Source organism: Durio zibethinus, chromosome 4 (genome assembly GCF_047325235.1).
Source record: "Durio zibethinus cultivar Kanyao isolate XHJ-2024 chromosome 4, ASM4732523v1, whole genome shotgun sequence".
NCBI lineage: Eukaryota > Viridiplantae > Streptophyta > Magnoliopsida > Malvales > Malvaceae > Durio > Durio zibethinus.
Window position 1 is genome coordinate 17,029,541 of NC_143165.1, and position 19,154 is coordinate 17,048,694.

Here is a 19,154-nt window from a genome sequence, read left to right on the forward strand (position 1 = left end):
AATTAGAACTTGAAAAGTACTAAAACATTCTTGTTTTCTGTTGAGAAATAACTAATTGTAGGGACTTTGAAAACATCCATATAAACATTATTCAATTTAAAAATTAATTCAATTGATTTATATAATTATTTTTAAAAAATAATATTTAATAAATTTGAGATTTAAGTATCAGCATTTACAACATTTTGTCTTACCCCATGCTGTAACCTTTATCTACTAAAAAAATATTAATATTAACACATTACTATACTTTCTTCGTTGACTTTCTTTTTTTAAAATAATTTTTATTCTTTTTTTATATTAGTTAAGAATAGTTGAATTGAATTCTTACACAATTTTAAGGTTGCAATTGAAAATTTAGATTTACAAGAAAGGATTTTGATTTCAAATTTAGTGTGAATTATTGTATGATAATGCATACATAAATATAACCTTCATAATTATTTTTTGTTGGATGTCTATTTAATGATGAATTTGAAATGAATGTGTTTATAATTTAAAATTTATCTTTTGCATTTTAAATATATAATATTACTAAATCTTAACTAATTTATGTATGTATACATTTCATTCTCATAATTCAAATAGCAAATGGAATTTAAATCTCTTTCTTAAAATTATTTTTTTAAAAGTAAAAGTGGAATTTTTTACATAATTGACGAAAGACGCGTAACATATTTTATATTATTTTTTTAAAATTTATAATTTACTCTTAAACATTTATTTTTCTATTTATTAGAGAACATGATTAATGAATTACTCATATCATACCTTATATATATTTTTTAGTTCTTAATTTACCTTTAAATTTTTTATCTTATTATTTATCTGTTGAAAATGACATTATGCTTATAAATTTTTCAAACTCGCAACTCTTAATTACCAATTGACCTAAGAATCACTCGGAAACATACCCTATATTGTTAAAAGAAAAAACAAAACTGTTGAAAACGTTTGCTTATGATATACACATGACTTGTTCCCGAAGAGAGGTTATGCTTGTTTCGCCAGGTTTACTTGAAAGATTTCCATTCCTAACCGAATCAAATAATCCCCATACGTCCATTGTTTTGAGAGGTGAGAATTGAGAATTTATCCAATTCCAAGCAAGTGGCTATGCTAATCACAAGATACGCAATCACCTAGCTACAACCCCCACCAAAACAAAAAAAAATAATGGTAACAAATATTACTACTCATGAATTAAGCAGGACAAATGAACATTTACAGAGGTGCCCTTCCACCCCCTACAATTTTTCACATTTATTCAAGTCTTATTATTTCTAAATAAGCGCGTAATCAGTCACATTGAATCGGCAACCGATTCTTCCGAGACGATGACGGCGTCAACATCCCACCATGTGTCCACGTCAGATTCCGTTAAGTTCCTTGACGACGAGCTCACCTTCCTCATATCACCTATCGTCAACTTCCCCATGACGTCATCCCTGATGTAAACCTTCTCTACGCCGCCGGCATTGACCGCTGCAATTTTCTCCACAGAATTTTTGGGTCTCCATTCTGCTAGAATAGCCGGTAACCTACAATGAAGGCGCGTGTCCCATGCGCTGACAGCGACTCGTCGAGATGACGAGTCAGCGCCAGCGGATACGATAACTGCGGGCGACGAGGAGGGTGCTGAAACTGCCTGAAAATCGCTCTTTCCGCCAAAAATTGACATGATGTTTGTTCCTTTGTTAATGTCGTACACGTTCAAAACTGTGTCGCTTTCATCGAGGTCCAAACCGAGCCCTAACCCTAGGTTGTCCCATAGCTTCACAACGCTTTTTCCGGTGGTTAGCTCCTCAGCCCAAGAAAACAAATCCCCGACGCTACTTCTTCTCTTTCGAAGGGTGAAATTACTGTTTTGCCACTGGTCGTCGATAAGATGACCCGAGCCTCTAACTCGAAAATCCTCATCAACTTGTCGCCAGTTCTGAGAAGTCGACGGCTTCTCATATTCCCGTTTGTCGTCCGATGACGAGCAGGAAGAATCTGTATCAGTGTCGATATCTGTGTCATAAAGAAGAGTTTGGGATGGTAAAGAATTGTGTCGCCGGAATCTGATGATCAAAATCTTAAGTCTATTGATTATGGTAGATAATGAGGCTACTAGGACAAGAATCAGAGCTCCCCACTTCCAAAAACTACAGGCTTCGTAGATTTTCTCAATCCCGGAAAGCACATAAACTTGGGAAAGGAAAGATGGGTTGTTTAGAGAGCTTATGCCCGCTTCAAAGTCGCTTATTCTGTTGATAACCGGAATTTCCATGGCCTCTATCCAAATTAACCTCACTTATCTTCGATCCCAATCTATCTAAAGGATTAAAAGAAAAAAAAAAGAAAAGATGTTGAATGCTTAAGAGTACCAAGAGTTTTGGAGAGTACAAAAAGAGACAAGTGAGGTTTGTGAAGGAGGTTAGTGTGGGGTTTTAAAGGCGGGAGTGGGAAATGCATTCATAGTATCAAAGAGAGATAGTGATTGACATGGCAGATAACAATTGCCTATGTGGTTGAGAATATTCGTGCCACGTCAGAAAAGGTCGGAAGCTTTTTGGGAACGAGAAACAGATTGGGATTGGATGGAATATGGATGAGTCAGCAACGTAGAGGTCAAAACCGTATTGTTTCAGTTAAACAATGGAGGTTTTTTTTCCTAAGTTTTAGTAAAAGGTTCACCAGCTGATCAACAAAGAACAAGAGTTTTTTATTTTATGGTCTCTGAAATTTGGTTTGTTGGACGCGGTGGTGGTGAGTGAATAGAGAAACAAAATAACGGGTGAATTTGTGGTGGCCAGATCGAAGACCGTTATTTCACCACTTAGATATCGACACGTGGTGACAGCTCATTTGATTTAAAAATTTTTTTCCCAGAGCTTGTCGTTTACTGGCTCAATGATTTGATTTTTTTTTTGGAAGGTCATAATCTTGGTGCGTGGTCCCCGTCTTGCACCATCGCGAGGTGCTTGATAGAGTGACGGAAGTTGGCGGTGGAAGGCAGTTAGAGCTGAAGGGGCGCGTAAGTGAGATGGATACGCAGGCACTTCCGATGATTTGCAGTGGTCCAAGTCATGGATGGACTTTGGTGGGAACAAATTATTACACGCATGCAATTGCTTGGGTTTTGGAGTTATGATTCACGTGCTGCACAAGTTATCTTCCCGAGTTGTTTCTCATTTCAAACTTGCTGGTGTGAAATCATGGTGTAAGTCGTAACAAAACGTCTCAGACTTTCACAAGCTCTATCTCAAGCTAATCTAAATTCTAAGTCTATTCAACTGTTGATTAACGATATGTGTAAAATGCATTTGGATAAAAAAGACTTTTTTTTATGAAGTTCGAAAAAGAGGAAAAAAAATAGAAATTTATTATTATTATTATTATTATATTTTCAATTTCTATTTTAATATTGTAATTTACAATGCTATGTCAATATAAATCATTTATTCATATTAATTATTATCAAATCTAACATAAATTAATTAGAATCTATAATTTACTTAAAAAATTATCACGTCTCGGCTTTTAAGATAATTTTATGTTTCATTTCATTTGTTAACTTTTTTAATTCATTGTTTAAATTTATGTTGATTTGTAGTTTGATTTTTCAACTGCATAATTAAAGTCCTAAAATCCTAGAGTCTAGGTGTATGTTCAACCCAAACAACTCATTGACAATTTCCTTTCACAGAATATGTGGGCTACAAAACCTAGAGCGTAAATTCGAAAGGCATTGAAACAATTCAATCTTAGACTTTTGATTCATCTCTCAAAATTTACAACCATTTACGATTTCATCTTCAGGTAAAAAAGTCTCGCACAAAATGTTGTTTGTTGTTATCTTTCAAAATTATTTAGTAAAGATTGAATTTAATAACAAAAAACTCTTTAATAGTATTCATGTTATGTACTTTGAAAAATTACATACAACATGTAACGCAATATTTTTTTTTTTTTGTGATTTATTTAATTAAAAGGATCAGTGCTTTTGAGATTAATTATATTTTAGAAATCTATTGTAGACTATTGTTGATTTTTTTCTCTTAAAATATTGATGATAATTTTATTTATTTTTAAATTTATCTAACAATCTTAAAATCGTTCCGACGGTGCATATTTTATTTTGACTATTGGTTATGTTCAAGATTGTTTACTTCAATAACTTTTACTCAGTTGCTCTACATGCTTTGTCAGGAATGCTTTTTGCCTCGCCATAGATTCACTGTACTTTCTTGCATATATACATATTGATATATTTCCATGCACCATGAAAAATTTTAGTACCATGTGTTTCTTATTTGCCACGTGCCATTGTATCCATTTAATTCTGACCGAGAAAACAAGCGCTTCACAATTACTCATTTTCTTTGTGCTTGATTTTGCTTATAGAGTTATTCAGTCTTTAATCCATCTTTTGAAAAGCTAAAGCCATTTGAAATAATTGCAGTCAAAGACTTCTACTTATCCCAAAAAATACTGAACGAGGTAGGTATGGCCATTCTGAGGTAAAGACCTCGCACTACTCTGTAAAATATACATAATAAACTTCTTTTTCTCTAAAAAAACTTGGTTAATAATTGTTTGTTATAAAATTGTGTATACTATCAAAATGAAAGTTATTGATTGTTTGCCATAACTTTTACTTTCGATTTTTTACAATAATAGCAAAGACAATTGTTATGAGAGGAATGTTTATTTTGGGGTTGTTTAGTATTATTGTGAGTTTTATATTTTATGTTTTCGAAATTTTTGTTTTATTTTTAATTTATTGAATTTGAAAATATATTTGGATAAAATGTTTTTTTTAGATATGTGAAAATAAAAACATGTAAGAGAAAGTGATTAAAGTTTTTAGACTCCATTTGTTATCAATAATATAATAATATTTATTAATATATTAATATAAAATAATATTATATTATTTATTAATATATTATTTTAATATATTATAATAGTAATTATTAATATATTATTTATAATTAATATATTCTATTAATTTTATATTAGTAAATACTATATTAATAATATCATATATTACATTAATAATATAATACATTTTTTATTTATTAATATAATATTATTTATATAATAAATATAATATTATTTAAAAATAATATTTATTATTATAATATATTATTTATTAATAATATATTACTTATTAACAAATTATTTATTAATTTATTATTATTATGATAAATTATATTAATAATATATTATATTAATAAATAATATATTATATTATAATTATTAATATAATATTTATATAATAAAAATATTATTTTATTAATATAATAATTGTAGTATCACTGTAGTGGTTTAATTATAATTTTCATAAAAAGTGCCTTTATGGTATCAGTTCCAAATTATTGCCAAAAAACTAAAAACACATTTTTTTTGTTTTCAATAATTTTTAATTTTTGTTTTTAGTTTTCAAAAACAAAAAACAAAAACAACGTATCAAACATGGTTTTTTTTTTTCAATTTGCAAAAAAATTAAAAACAAAAACAAAAACAAACGACCATTTAATGCCCTTAGTGCCGAGCTTCAATCTTAAGGTACTTTTAGAAAAATAAAAAAGAAGGATAATTAAAGGTAAAGGTAGGGAGTGTTCCTTACCTTTACACTCTGATGCACAAGTCATAATAGGTGAAGTCAGAATGAGAGTAGTAAAGAGAATTAGCAGTAGAATGAACTAGTCTTAATGATGCCTGAGCCTTCGTATTTACAGATAAATGATAGAGAACCATTAGGGGATAATAATGACAGTGCCAAGCTAATACGGCATTGAGTATGTCAGACCAATTTAACATTTCAGGTTGGCACAAATATCGAAATTATCATTGGTTATCTACTGAAGGCTTCTAACATGAAAAAAGATTACTATACATTTTTTACCACTAAATGCTTCCAACATTCTATCTCCTATCAAGTAGTCTGAGTATCAGACTATTAGGTATATAATTTATGCATCCTGTGTGCAAGGCAATTAGTCTTGAGTCATGGTCCTACCTTGTGGAGGTTTAATCTTGCACGTATGTCTTGGGTTGAGTGCATAGCTAGCTTGAAGGTCGCTGAAGTATTAATTATTCGATATGATCTGAGATTAGTGTTATAATTCATTTGGTCAACATGGGACTTGTGTTTATTTCAAGAGTTTGGATTTGAGTCTCTACTTTAAACTTTGACGACAAGCTCTAACGATGAACTAGGCATCTGGTCTGTGGTAGAGAGTCATCCAATCTGGCTAGTTTAACTTATGGTTTATCTGATTTGGTCGGTTTGACCTAGGGTTTGGTCGATTTGGTGGCATTAAATGAGAGAGATAATTTGAGAGGGACAATTTATATAGGAAAGATGAAAAAATATCTTCTCATCTTTACTCTGACATGTAACGTGATTTGTACTGTTCATCTAATTTGTGGTGTGGCTATATAAAAGGTTAATGAGGCTTTCATTTTTCACCTTTTGGCTTATTTTGCTTTTAATTTGATCTAAATTTTTTTATATTAAAGCTTTTTGGCTTTAAAGTTATTTTTCTTATTATTTATTTTTTCTCTATTTTCTTGTTACATGCTTTCAATTAGGCATTCTAGTTTAAGTTTTGGTGTGGTTGGGAGTTTCAAGGTAGAACCTAAGGGAAGTCAACTCAAGCAAGACAACAATGACTTGATTTCACCACTCATCAAAGGTCGTGATTATCAAATGTGGCCTTTTGGTTTAACCCATGTATAGAAAATGGCAGTAGTAAAATAAGGACAATGCTCAGGTAAAAGAAAGGTTTTTAGCACAAAAGAATTGTATGCTCAAATAGGTTTTAACCTACAAAATCCACATTTTTTCCTTATCTTTTAGGTCGATCCATCTTTTATGGCTAACCTTCTTTCATTTTTGGTTATTCCCTATTTTGGGGTTCGGTCTTATCAATTTTTTTTTTACTTTTATTTTTCCATCAATTGATGCTTCCGTTGTCATTTTTATTCCACCTCAGTCAATTCTTGTTAAGATTACTTCTTTTCTTAAAGAGTCTCCACCTTGTCCTTTTTCACCCTATGTCGTATTGCTTTTAGCCATGGTTCAACTTTAAAATCTTACTTCTACTTAGGAGTTAGAGTTTTATGGCGATAAAGATTTTAATGGTGATGAGGGTTCTAAGGAGGAACAAAAAGAATGGAGCACCATAACTGTGAAAAATAACAATAAGAAGATAATAAAATAAATTGGTTGAAGTTCTTGTATATATTCGTGATCTCAGTATAATCCTTAAGGATGTCATGAGAGAACTAAAAAGTAAGACTAATCCTAAAGACTATCCTCATATGTGTTTAGTTCATCATATCTATACTTTAAAGATAACTTTCTTTTTTCCTGAAAAGGGTTATAGCATATTAATGCCAAACTCTTCAGATAGAGTCATTGATAGATTATAGCCACATTGGCTGTATGTATATTAGGATTCATTCGTGGTTAGTCTGATGTTTTCACTTCATTTTTTATTTGTTTTAACTTTTAATTCTTATAATTTGACTATCACTTAGCTCACTCCTAATTCTATACAATACATAGTAGGTTTTATCATTCTTTCTCAACATCTGAACATTCTTCCCATTCTTCTTCTATTCAGGTTATTTTTTGTAAATTAAAAGGTACCCAATGATAAAATGTGGCATTATGTAATAGCTTGATCCAATAAAAAATTGTTAATTGATTGCCTGAGGTCAATAAAGAATTAAAAACTACTATTTGCTTGCCTTCAAAAATAAAAAATAAATAAAGATGTGAGATCGAGGTCGGGGCTGCTACGAAGTTAAAACATGAAAAATAATAAATGGGCCCAGCATAGTTATGAATCCATCAATAGCCCTATTTGTCTTAGATCTAATAGATCAGGACAAAATAATAGGGTACACTTATATGAAGAGCTCGTTATTGATACCCACAAATTGACCTCTTTTGAAGTAATAAATGAGATGAAGTACTAGGGTAGGTGTAAGCTAACCTTGTAAAATTTTAATTCAACCTGGTTTTTATCTAACTTTTAGCTTGATTTTATATAAATGTCTACCAATGAAAGCTTTATCTTTTTCTTGTACTAGCACTCCCCTAGGCCCAAAAGAAGATTCAACTTAAGGCTTCATCTAATGGGAGGACAAGGTTATCAACCCTTCCACCTAATGCTCCTCAATAGTTTGAAAGACAAAGTCCTTAGCTCGTGGGAAGCTTACCACAATACCTCTAGCCAAAAAATTGAGGTCGAGGTATCTTCTTTCACCTTAAAAAATCTTGAAGTGAGGGTGTTAAGGCCTATCTCGAAGAAGATTTCCACAAGATTAGATTATATTCTTACCAATAACCCCACCAAAAATGTCAACGTGATGAAAAGATTATATAAGATCATGGTCTTTCCACTTGGTAAGTACTCAACTATTTTATTATTCTTTATTTTACTTAAGTCTGAGTTTATCCCATGTAGTCCTATAAAAGCTCTCACCTTAGCCTTTGGATAACATCAGCTAAGCCCTCTACCACACCTACCTTGTTATAGCCCACTTGGTTAAGGAAGAAAGATATGGCTATCCTAACTAAAGAGCATAAGAAGAGCTCAGATGCTTTGGACAATGTCAAGTACAACCTCAATACGTCCCCTAAGAAAAAAGTCGAGCAAAGAAAAAAATGATATGTTGACAATAAAGTTGAAAGCCATTTTGGTTGAAAAAGCCTCATCGATTTATGAAAGAACAAGCTGAGCTCAAGCTTAATGATGCTCAAGTCGAGATAATGAGGTTGTGGTCTGTGTTGGATACCAGAAATAGAGAAAAATAAAATTTGAAAAAAAAAGCTACTGAAGGCTTCAAAGCTTCCAACGAATTTTTTTAGCTAAAAGTGGAGTTTTCCTAGGTCAACATGCTCAGTGCCTTTGATTTGGCTAAGAATAAAGTGCAGTTTAAATTTTTTAACCTTAACCTTGATCTCTCTAATATTGATATCAACAATATCAAATATAGTCCTCCTCTAAGTTAGCTCAAGAAAAAAAGGATGAAGATGATTATGAGGCCATGGATGGCAAACTCGAAGTAGCTTTAGGGCCTGAACATGAAGTGGATGAGGCTAGGGAGGTTGAGGTTGTTGTTGCTGCCTCTACTGATAAGGATACTACTGCTACTTCTGTTGTTGACATATTCTTTTTTAACTTTTAAAATTTTTTGTTTTAAGGATACTAATGTATGAGGTCTGTTTTTGTGATGACTTTAGATAGGAATAATCTACTGATGAATCATTTGTTAACAATTTTTGTATTAATAGAAAATTAGATATAAATTTTTATTCAGTTAAATTTCAATTAAGTTTCATTACTATTTTTTCTTATTCACATGAGTTTAAGCTCAGTTAATCATAATAATTGTGATAACTCTTTAAGATCAATCTAAGCTTGTTATTTGATTTGGATGAGGTTAATTCAGTGAAGCCCAGTTAAATGGGCTGAAGGTTTACTTGGTCATTCAAATTAAATTAACTTAATAATCCATCTAAGTTTCAGGTCAAATTTTGTTAGATCGGTTAGAGTATGAGCTTAATGTGACCATAAGCATCATCGATTGAACGTAATTTAATTTATATATTCAAGTACAAAGTACAAGTGTAAGCTTGATTTAGTCCCAGCTATTAATGATAGACTTTTAAGTTATTTGTATTCCATGTCATTAGGATGACATTGCCATCCATATCTTATAGTTTGTAAGTCACATCATGGACATTCTCTTTAATTATATATGGTCCTTCCTCGGTTAGGGCTAATTTGCCACCTTAGTCATCTACTATTAAGGCTTTAACTTTTCTAAGAACTAGGTTGTCTTTTTCAATAAGCTTACGTTGGACCTTTTTTTTTTTATAATAGCTAGACACCTTTTGTTGATAAGCTACTATCCATGTTAAGACTATGTCTTTCTATTCTTTGACGAGGTTTAGATCAGCTTTAAGTGCTTTTTCATTTTTTTTTACCCTAATTTAACTTTTAAGCTCTAAAGGCCAATCTTGACATGTACCACAGCCTTTATTCCAAACGCCAGGTGGAATAGAGTTTTGCTTCTTAATGGTCATCTTCAAGGCTTACAGTACCCCTGATAATTCATTGACCCATTTCCCCTTCATTATATCTAGTCTCTTTTTCAGGGTTTCTAATATTGTTTTGTTCATCGCTTTAGCTTGTTTATTAGAATGAGGGTGGATGACTAATATAAATTTTAGGTCGATGTGATGTTCAAACACCATTCCCTAAATCTTGAATTTTCAAATTGCTTGCCATTATCCGTTATTATGGACTAAGATAGACTAAATCTGTAAACTATATTCTTCAACAAAAATTTCTCTGTTTGGGCCTCTGTTGTAGTGGCTAAGACCTCAACTTCGAGTCATTTAGTGAAATAGTCTACCGCTACTAAAATAAACTTTCTTTGATCCATCGATGGGGTGAATGGTCCGAGGACATCCATTTTCCATTGCATAAAAGGCCATAAGCTAATGATAAGAGTGAGCTCAATCGAGGGAAGATGTTGCATATGAGCAAACCTCTAACACTTATCGTATATTTCGATTAGTTTGATCATATTCTTTCTGATGGTAGGCCAATAATAGCCCCGCCTAAGCACTTTATAGGCTAATGGCTGAGGTCTAAGGTGGTTTTCATATATTCTTTCATAGATTTCTCGTAGGACATAGTTTATTTCTTTTTCATTAACGCATCCTAGATAAGGTAGGCTAATGGATTTTTTATATAATTTTTCCTTAATCATCATACATTGAAAAACCTTTCTTATCATTTCTTTAGCTTGGATCCTATCTTCGGGTAGTGTTCCCATAGTCATATATGTTTTGATTGGTGTCATCCAAGTTTTTTTTTTCTTGTAATATGTCCTACAAGTTTTTTTCTCAATGATTTTGTATGCCAGTTCCTTTATCAAGACTTGGTTTAGATTTTTTTTTGTTATTCTTAAAGCCAACTTAGATAAGGAATCTGCCAGTGAATGTTTTAACCTTAGTATTTTCTTTACCTTGGCCTTTTTTAAATTAGCTACCAAGGCCAACACTTTATCTAAATATTTTTTTAATTCATTTTTTTTTAGCTTTGAACTCCTTATTGATTTAGTCAACCACTAATTGAAAGTCACTATACATTATTATATATTAAATATTTAACTGGGTTGCCAATTTTAAACCAACTATTAATGCCTTATATTCCACCTCATTGTTTGATGCCCTGAACTTAAATATTAGAACATAGAGATATTATAGTTCCAAGCTAATTAGAATGAAATTGGCTCTTCCACTGTGGTTTATGGTCAATCCATCAACAAAAAGCTTATAACTTTCCTTGTTCGGGGTTTTCATTCTTTTTCTTAGGTTACCTTTCAATGTGTATCGAGGTGAACTTAACAATGAAGTCTGCTAGTACTTGTGATTTTAAGGTTAACCCAAATAGTATGTATAAGTCGAACTTGCTAAGTTTCACTACTCATTTGATTAACTTTTTGACATTTTTAGCTTTTGTAAGACTTGTCTCAGGGGTTGATTAGTCAGTACATGGATCATATAAGCTTCGAAATAGGGCCTGAGATTTTTGACCAAAATGATAATTGCATAAGTTAATTTTTTTATATTGCTATAGTTAATTTCTGGCCCTATCAATACTTTACTTAAAAAATAGACTAATCTTTGCTTCTCTTTTTCTTATTAAACCAAAATTGAACTGATGGCTTAGTCTATAGTGGCTATATATAAGTATAAAATTTCATTGGGTCTTGGCTTAGATAAGATAAATGGAGAAGATAAGAAATTTTTGAGCACCTCAAAAGTTTTTTAACATTGAGGGTTCCATTTGAAGTCAGAAATGTTTTTGAAAATTTTCATGAATGGCAGACATCGTTCTAATAACCTAAACATGAATCTGCTTAAGGTGGCTATTCTTTCAGTTAAATTTTGTACTTCTTTTATCGAGGCTGATGTCTTCATGTTTAGGATTGCCTGAACCTTTTTGGGTTTGCCTTTATCTCCCTTTTATTAATCATGTAACGAAGGAACTTACTCGACGTGTCCCCTAAGGCATGTTTGCTTGAGTCAAGCCTTATATTATACTTTTTTAAGGTGTTAAAAGTCTTGCTAAAATTTTTCAAATGCTCAGTCAAGCTCTTATTTTTTACTGTTATGTCATGCATATATACTTTCATATTGTGGCTGATCTAATTTTTAAACACCTTGTTTACTAGCATTTGGTAGGTTACCCTTGCATTTTTCAATTGAAAAGGCATCATCATATAACAGTAAAGACCTTTCTCGATAATAAAAGATATCTTTTTCTTATCATCTTTTAGTATTTTGATTTGGTTATAGCCAGAATAGGCATCCATAAAGCTAAAGAGGCCATGCTTGGTACTGTCATTCACCAATCAATCTATACTAGGAGAAAAAAACTATCTTTTGGGCATACTTTATTCAGGTTAGTAAAGTCAATGCATATCCTTTAATTTTCGCTATGCTTTTTAACCATAACTACATTGGCTATCCATTTAGGGTAATAGACCTCCCTTATAAAGTCTGCTTACAATAATCTATTAACCTCTTCCTTAGTAACCCTTTATCTTTTTGAGGTAAAAATTCTATTCTTTTGTCGAACTGGTTTTACTTAGAGATTAGTATACAGCCTATGGACCATCATCTCGTTATCAATTCTAGGTATATCGGATGGTGTCCAGGTGAATAGTTCAATATAATCTATCAAAAGTTAGATTAACTGACCTTTATGTTGAAGTTTAGTTTGATTTGCATATATTTTTTGGGGACATTATCCTAAAATGGTATTGTTACGAGATCCTCGACCAGTTCAAGTTAGTTTTCATTTTAGTTTGATCTTTAATGAATTATCTTTTTTTGGTCGATTAGATCAGACCATTTTTTATGAAAATAGATACTGATGTGATAATCAGAATGTTATTGGTAGCTTGTTGAATATATATACAGTGAAATTGGTATGTATTTTTTATTTTATCCTATATTTTGGCCAACATATTACCTAGTTCGAATGACATGTAATTATTTACACTGACTTAAGAGCTCAATTATCTTTAAAGTGACTTTAAAAATAAAAAAATAAAACCAAAGATTTCTTTTTATTGGAGTTTAAAAGCTTGAAATGGCTTAAAAGTGTGTTTCTATCAAGTTGGTCTTACATTATATGTTTTTGCCCATGGTTTCTTACTTTTTTTCTATTTTTAAGGTTTACCTTTCCTCATTACTTTTTGTTTTGATTGAACTGCCAATCTACTTCCCAGTCCTCCCTTTCAATATTGTGATATAACACTGTCGTGCCATGGACCGATCTCCCTAACCTCTCTAACCTTGTTAGGTGTTAGGAATTTTACTTTTAAATTGGGAGTTGAGCCTATGAGCCACATAACAGATTAGTTAAGTTGATCCAATATCATGCTGTCAGCTAATGGCACATCTACAACCATAAATTCTATGGTTAAGGTGACAGTCCTTGGTTCTATCCCTAAAGAGATCAATAGTTTGATTGTTCTTTTCATTGATATATGTTCATTCCCAAATCCCACTAGTGGTAGAGTGATTGACTATAACTGATCTTCACCAATTCTTTTTTTTTTATAGTATTGTAGTACATAACGTTGATCAAGTTCTCGTTATCAAATAGGATTATTTTAACTACATAATTATACACGACAACTTTAATCACTATGGTATCATCATATGGGTGTTAGATTCCTTTCAAGTTTTCTAGCTTAAATGAGATCGATACATTTTTTAGTCTTTTTGTTCTTTGTTGAGGTGCCTACAGCCATGATTATGCTTGGATTGAATTTTCTTTTGGCTAAGGTTAAGCTGCCTTTAGTGATCACATTAATCACTTCAGCAATTGGCCTATTGTTATTAGTTTAGACTTTTTCTTGTCTCCACTCATTTTCTTAGATATTTTTTCTTCCATTTTTTGGCTTTCTTTCTCCACTTTAGGTAAGCTCTCTTCGGTTTTATTTGTAGTCTATTTTAAGTTAGCTTTATCTTCGCTATTCTACAAACCTCCTTAACTGACCCTTTCTTATCAGAGCTTTAATCTCATTTTTTAGGCCGATGCAATCTTCAGTACTATGGTGTATGTCTCTATGAAAGGCATATTTTTTGGTTGGATCCTTCCTTGTGTCCTGTCTCATTAGCTTCAATCATTTGAGATCAGAATTTCTTTCAATTTACATCAGACTTGAGAGGTATTCAGTGCAGTGTAATTTTTTTCTCCACTAGGGCTTTTAGCCTTATATCGTCTTCTTCTTGGGGGAGGTCATAGAAATCTTTGGTTTTTTTTTTATCGATGAGGGGCGATAAGCCTTTTTCACCTTGGCCACTAAGAAGAAAAGATAAGCCTCTCTCACCTCGGATGTTTCTCATTATAGCTTCAGCATTTATATATTTTTCAATTATTAATAAGACGTTAGCCAAAGTTTTAGGTGGCTATAGCAATAAGGTTAACTTTAGGTGATACTCTTTATCATTTAGTCCACTTGTTTGGGTAGCTATAGTGGCCGTTTGCTCCAGGTCTTTAACCTATAAAGCTTTCGCATTAAAACATGTGACATTGTTCCTTAAAGTTTCATTACGACCTTGGTGGATTGACATCAAACTCAGAATTTTCTTCTTTGTTCTTTGGTTACCTACAAATCAAGAGAAAAAAAAAGTGGTTGAGCTATTTGAACTTTGTAATTGACCTCGGTTTCAGGCTACTGTATTAAGATCGAATTGCACCTTTTAGAGTGGTAGCAAGGCCTTTACACATTAGACCTTTGTCTACACCCTGCATTATCATGTTAGTCTTATAAAGTTCCAAATGATCGAAAAGGTCAAAAATACTATCGTATGTTTCTAAAGTTGGCATTTTGAACCCTTTGAAAGGCATGGCTCTGTCAATTTCTTTAGTGAAGGGCAAGGTCTTTAGGAACTTTAGCTCATCTTCGGATGCCACTGCTTTTGTTTTCTACTCTTTCTCCATAGCCTGTATCTGAGCTTCCAAGTTTTTGTTTGATTGGGGTTCGGGGTCTGTTTGGATTTTTAAGTTGTAGCATGTGTCAAGTTATGGTTAGCATAATGGTGAACGGGGGTGTTATTCTCCTCTTCTCTGAAGGCCGAGAAGGATTCCATCTCTTTGTAAATTAGTTGTCTTACTATGGCTCCTTAGCCAGGGGTGATTAGGTCAAGCACTTTCAAAGCTTGTGGTGGGGTTATGGTCTGCAACATCTATTTAAGGGCCTGGATCTACTTAGTCAAGGCCTAAAATTGTTTCATGGTCAGACCTGTTTGTGGTGGGGCAAGTTGTTCCCAGTGTTCGCTATTATGTGTTTCTATTCTGGTCAAGATAACCATCTCTCTTTCCTTAAAGGTTCTCTTTCTTGGTGGCATCATTTCGTGCTCAGCTAGTGAGTGGAAAAAGAGCCCTTTACCTAACGCGCCAAATGTTTGTGCCAAACACCAATCTTAGGGTACTCTTGGAATGACAATAGAGAAGGCAAAGGCAAGGAGTGTTCTTAGCGTTTGTGCTCCGATATATAAGTCAAAGTAGGTGAGGTCGAAAAGAGAGTAGTAAAAAGAATAAGGAGTAGAATGAACTTGCTTTAATGGTACCTAAACTTTCATATTTATAGATAAGCGATGAAAGACCATCAGGGGACAATAAGGACAGTGTCGAGCTAAAGTGGCACTAAGTATGTCAGACCAACCTGATATGTCAAGTTGGTACAAGTGTCGGAATTACCTTGGTTGTCTGTTGAAGGCTTTTAACATAAGAAAAGATCATTATACCCTTGTGATCACTAAATGCCCCCAACAGTGCTCTTAGTGAATGATTGAATTGTTTCCAAACTATATTGCATTTGATTTAAGTTTACTGTATTGTTGTTTCATTAGATTTCTTATAGGATCATAGTTATAAGGCAAGAACTGAATTTAAGTAAGGGCTTGAAAAAACTGAAAGCAAATGAAAAATATGATAAACGTGTTTAGATTTGCTGCTTTCCAATCATTTGTTCTAACATCGTTGTCCATTTTTGTTTGTTCTACCTTAATGCAGGATACATTCAATAATTTCGATTAAACCTTTCTGTTGTTACAGGAAGTTAATATCATCTGAATTTTTTAAATTTAATCAATATGGCTAGTCCCTTGGAAGAAAGAAATTTGAACACTATTCAAAGATTTTGGATTATTTATAAATTAAACGATTTTTTCAATGTTTATAATTTTTTTTCCAACTGCCTTTCAATTAAGTTTTGGTAGGTTCTTTGTTCATAAGTCTTTCTTTTTCTTTATGCAAGCAACTTCCGACAGTTTAACTCAAGCATTCCTATCATTTACGTTTTGCGAGGCTTGCTAAGCTTCTTCATGTGACAGACATTGCAAAAGTAATCCGTCGAACTCTCATCGATGCTCAAAAGTAATCAGATAACATATATTACACACTTCAAATTTCCTAACAGATGCTCAAAAACTAAATGTGTTTTTCATTTATAGCCAGAGAAGGAAAGAGTAAGAAACTCAACCAAAAGAAGCCATTTCAGCAGTATTTGAAAATTAGTAAATAGTTGTTTTATACTTTATACAAAGTTGTAAACTTTTATAGATCCATTATATTAAAGCATTATTTCTATATTATCATAGTAACATGAATTAAACTCTTAAAGCTATTTGCAAAATTTATTACATATATATAATGCATTGGCAGAGTTTGCAAAGAAGTATATGGTGGAGTTCAACTAAGCCCAGCAGCAACATTCCAGAATGAAAGCGATGGTTCAACAGAGATGGAAACCCAATGGTGGTGGACTTTACAAAATGAAATTTGACAGTGCTATAGACAAAGATCGGGAGATGAGAGGAATATGCTAGATAATAAGGGATACAGAGAGTTAGATTATTGAAGCACATAGATCATGACCTGCCAAGGATAACAAATCCGTTCAGTGCTGAAGCACCTGCAGCAGTTTGGGCACTGGCGTTTGCTAAGGAGATGGGTTTTAGTGACATAATTCTAGGAGGCAATGCTTTAATAGTGTTGAGGAAAATGCAGACAATTAACCAAGACCTTTCTTCCATTGGATTGATTGTAAAGGAAACCAAATCAAAGCTGCAAAATTCAAGATCTGCATTCTGTTGCATATAGGACATTCAGAAAATGAAGCAACACATAAGTTAGCTAAGTATGCATTTCAAACTCATGAAGGATTGTATATGCCTAAGGAATGCCCTGAATTTATACAAACAGTTTAACCATTGATGCACTTTTTGCTTAATGAATGAGTCTTACTTTATTTTTAAAAAAACATATATTTGTACTAGACTTTATCAATTAAATTTTTTTCAAAATATGTCGTAAACAAATCACATAATATAAATAATACATCATGAACCGCAGCAACACGTGTTAATCTACCTTTTAATATTATTTTTATTTGCCATTCAAGCTTTGTATTTATTGTTCTTCAAACAATAAATGAAACGTTTCTTTAACAAATAAATTAATGAATCAAAGCTATTTTAGCTAAAACATTCATATCTGGGGAATAGCTTTCATCCGACGAAAATTTTCTATTTTTTGTCTTCCTTTTTCACTTTATTTCTTAAATGGTATTTTTTTGTTTTTGTTTATTTTAAAATCGTAATGATGATGAAAATTCATTCCTAGAATCTAGAATCAAAGAGGATTAAATTGAAAAATCATTTCAAATTCCTAAAAGAAGAAAATTAATTTTCAATTTCTTCCCTCAATTTAGAGGTGTAAAATGGGTGGGCGATCAAAGAAACGACACAATTCAACATGGTATGGATCATGCTTGCCATGGTTCACTGTTAAGTAAATGGGTTGAGCCAAGCACAATACATATATGTGTCATGTTGGGCTAAAAAACTTTAAACCTATGGATCGACATGGCACGGCCATTAAGGGCCAATAACCGCACTTGGCACATAGTTAGCATGGCACAACATGCAAGCTTAGTCGTCCCATGTTAGCCCATAATTGTTATAGGTGAGCTCTTATCCTTTTAGTGTATTTATATTATTTTTTATGTTTCACTTAAGTTATACTTACTTTTGATATTTTATTGGTAATTTATAAAATAAAATTATATTAAAATTACTTATTAAATATTTAAATTATTGATTGATAAATTATATTAAACGAGTGATTAGCCAAAATAAAATGATCAAAATAAATTGACTTTAAGTTAAGTAAAAATTCAATTAACAAAGTAAATTACTATGGGATGAAAGGTTTAAAACAAATGCATAAGACAACACATTATATAGGTGAATCACGTACGATGAGAATGATCTTGTATTTACAATATCTTTTATATGTATGTGTGTGCGTATGTGTATTTTTCTTTTTAAATATTAGGATTGTAATTTTAATATTTTTTTTTAGTGGATTCTACTACCCCCTCTCTATGGATGTAGCCATTTTGTCAAACTACATAAATAATGTCATTTTTATTTCATTTTACATTTTTTTGTTAAGTAATTTTTATTCATTATCCAATAAGTAGTAAACTGCTATCAAGCAACAAGTACATACTGTTCAACTTTTACACCACAAATGAGTCCTTACTTAACTCTCATCTCTCACACAATCCTTGATTAGCATGATCATAAGCTATATTCTTTATTCCTATAAATCGTAATCTAACTACATCTTTGATTTTCCCCAATATTTGCTCCCCTATGAGCTCCACTGACTTGTATATGTGTGCATTCCTTTTTGCCCAAATCTAGTATTTGTATGCCTTCTATGCCAGCAGTAGTATGACTGAGACCAAAGCTTCCCTTCGTAACCTACTAACAGCCTATTGAAGTTCATTCTCCCATCTATCAACTTCTCTTTGTAAATTACACAGTTGCAGTACCTGCTGCCATACACTCTTAGAGTATTTACAACTGAAAAAAATGTGATCCCTACTTTTCGTTTCTTGCTTGCAAAGTATACGGTCTCTATTAGTGTGAATTCCCCAAGAAGCCAGTTGATCCTTAGTTGGGAGCCTGTCAAGAATAGCCATCCAGGTAATTACAGCATATTTTCGTATGTGAAGTTTACACTAGACAAGCCTATGCC

At 32.2% G+C, this 19,154-nt stretch overlaps 1 protein-coding gene across 1 annotated transcript; it reads right to left on the reverse strand.

The window, feature by feature from the left end:
- Window positions 1-1,174: 1,174 nt before the first annotated feature.
- On the reverse strand, window positions 1,175-3,009 carry LOC111317384 (uncharacterized). Its single transcript, XM_022919813.2, has one exon. It carries the CDS (start codon window positions 2,270-2,272, stop codon window positions 1,304-1,306), a length of 969 nt encoding a protein of 322 aa, XP_022775548.2. The 5' UTR covers window positions 2,273-3,009; the 3' UTR covers window positions 1,175-1,303.
- Between the last annotated feature and the right edge of the window lie 16,145 nt (window positions 3,010-19,154).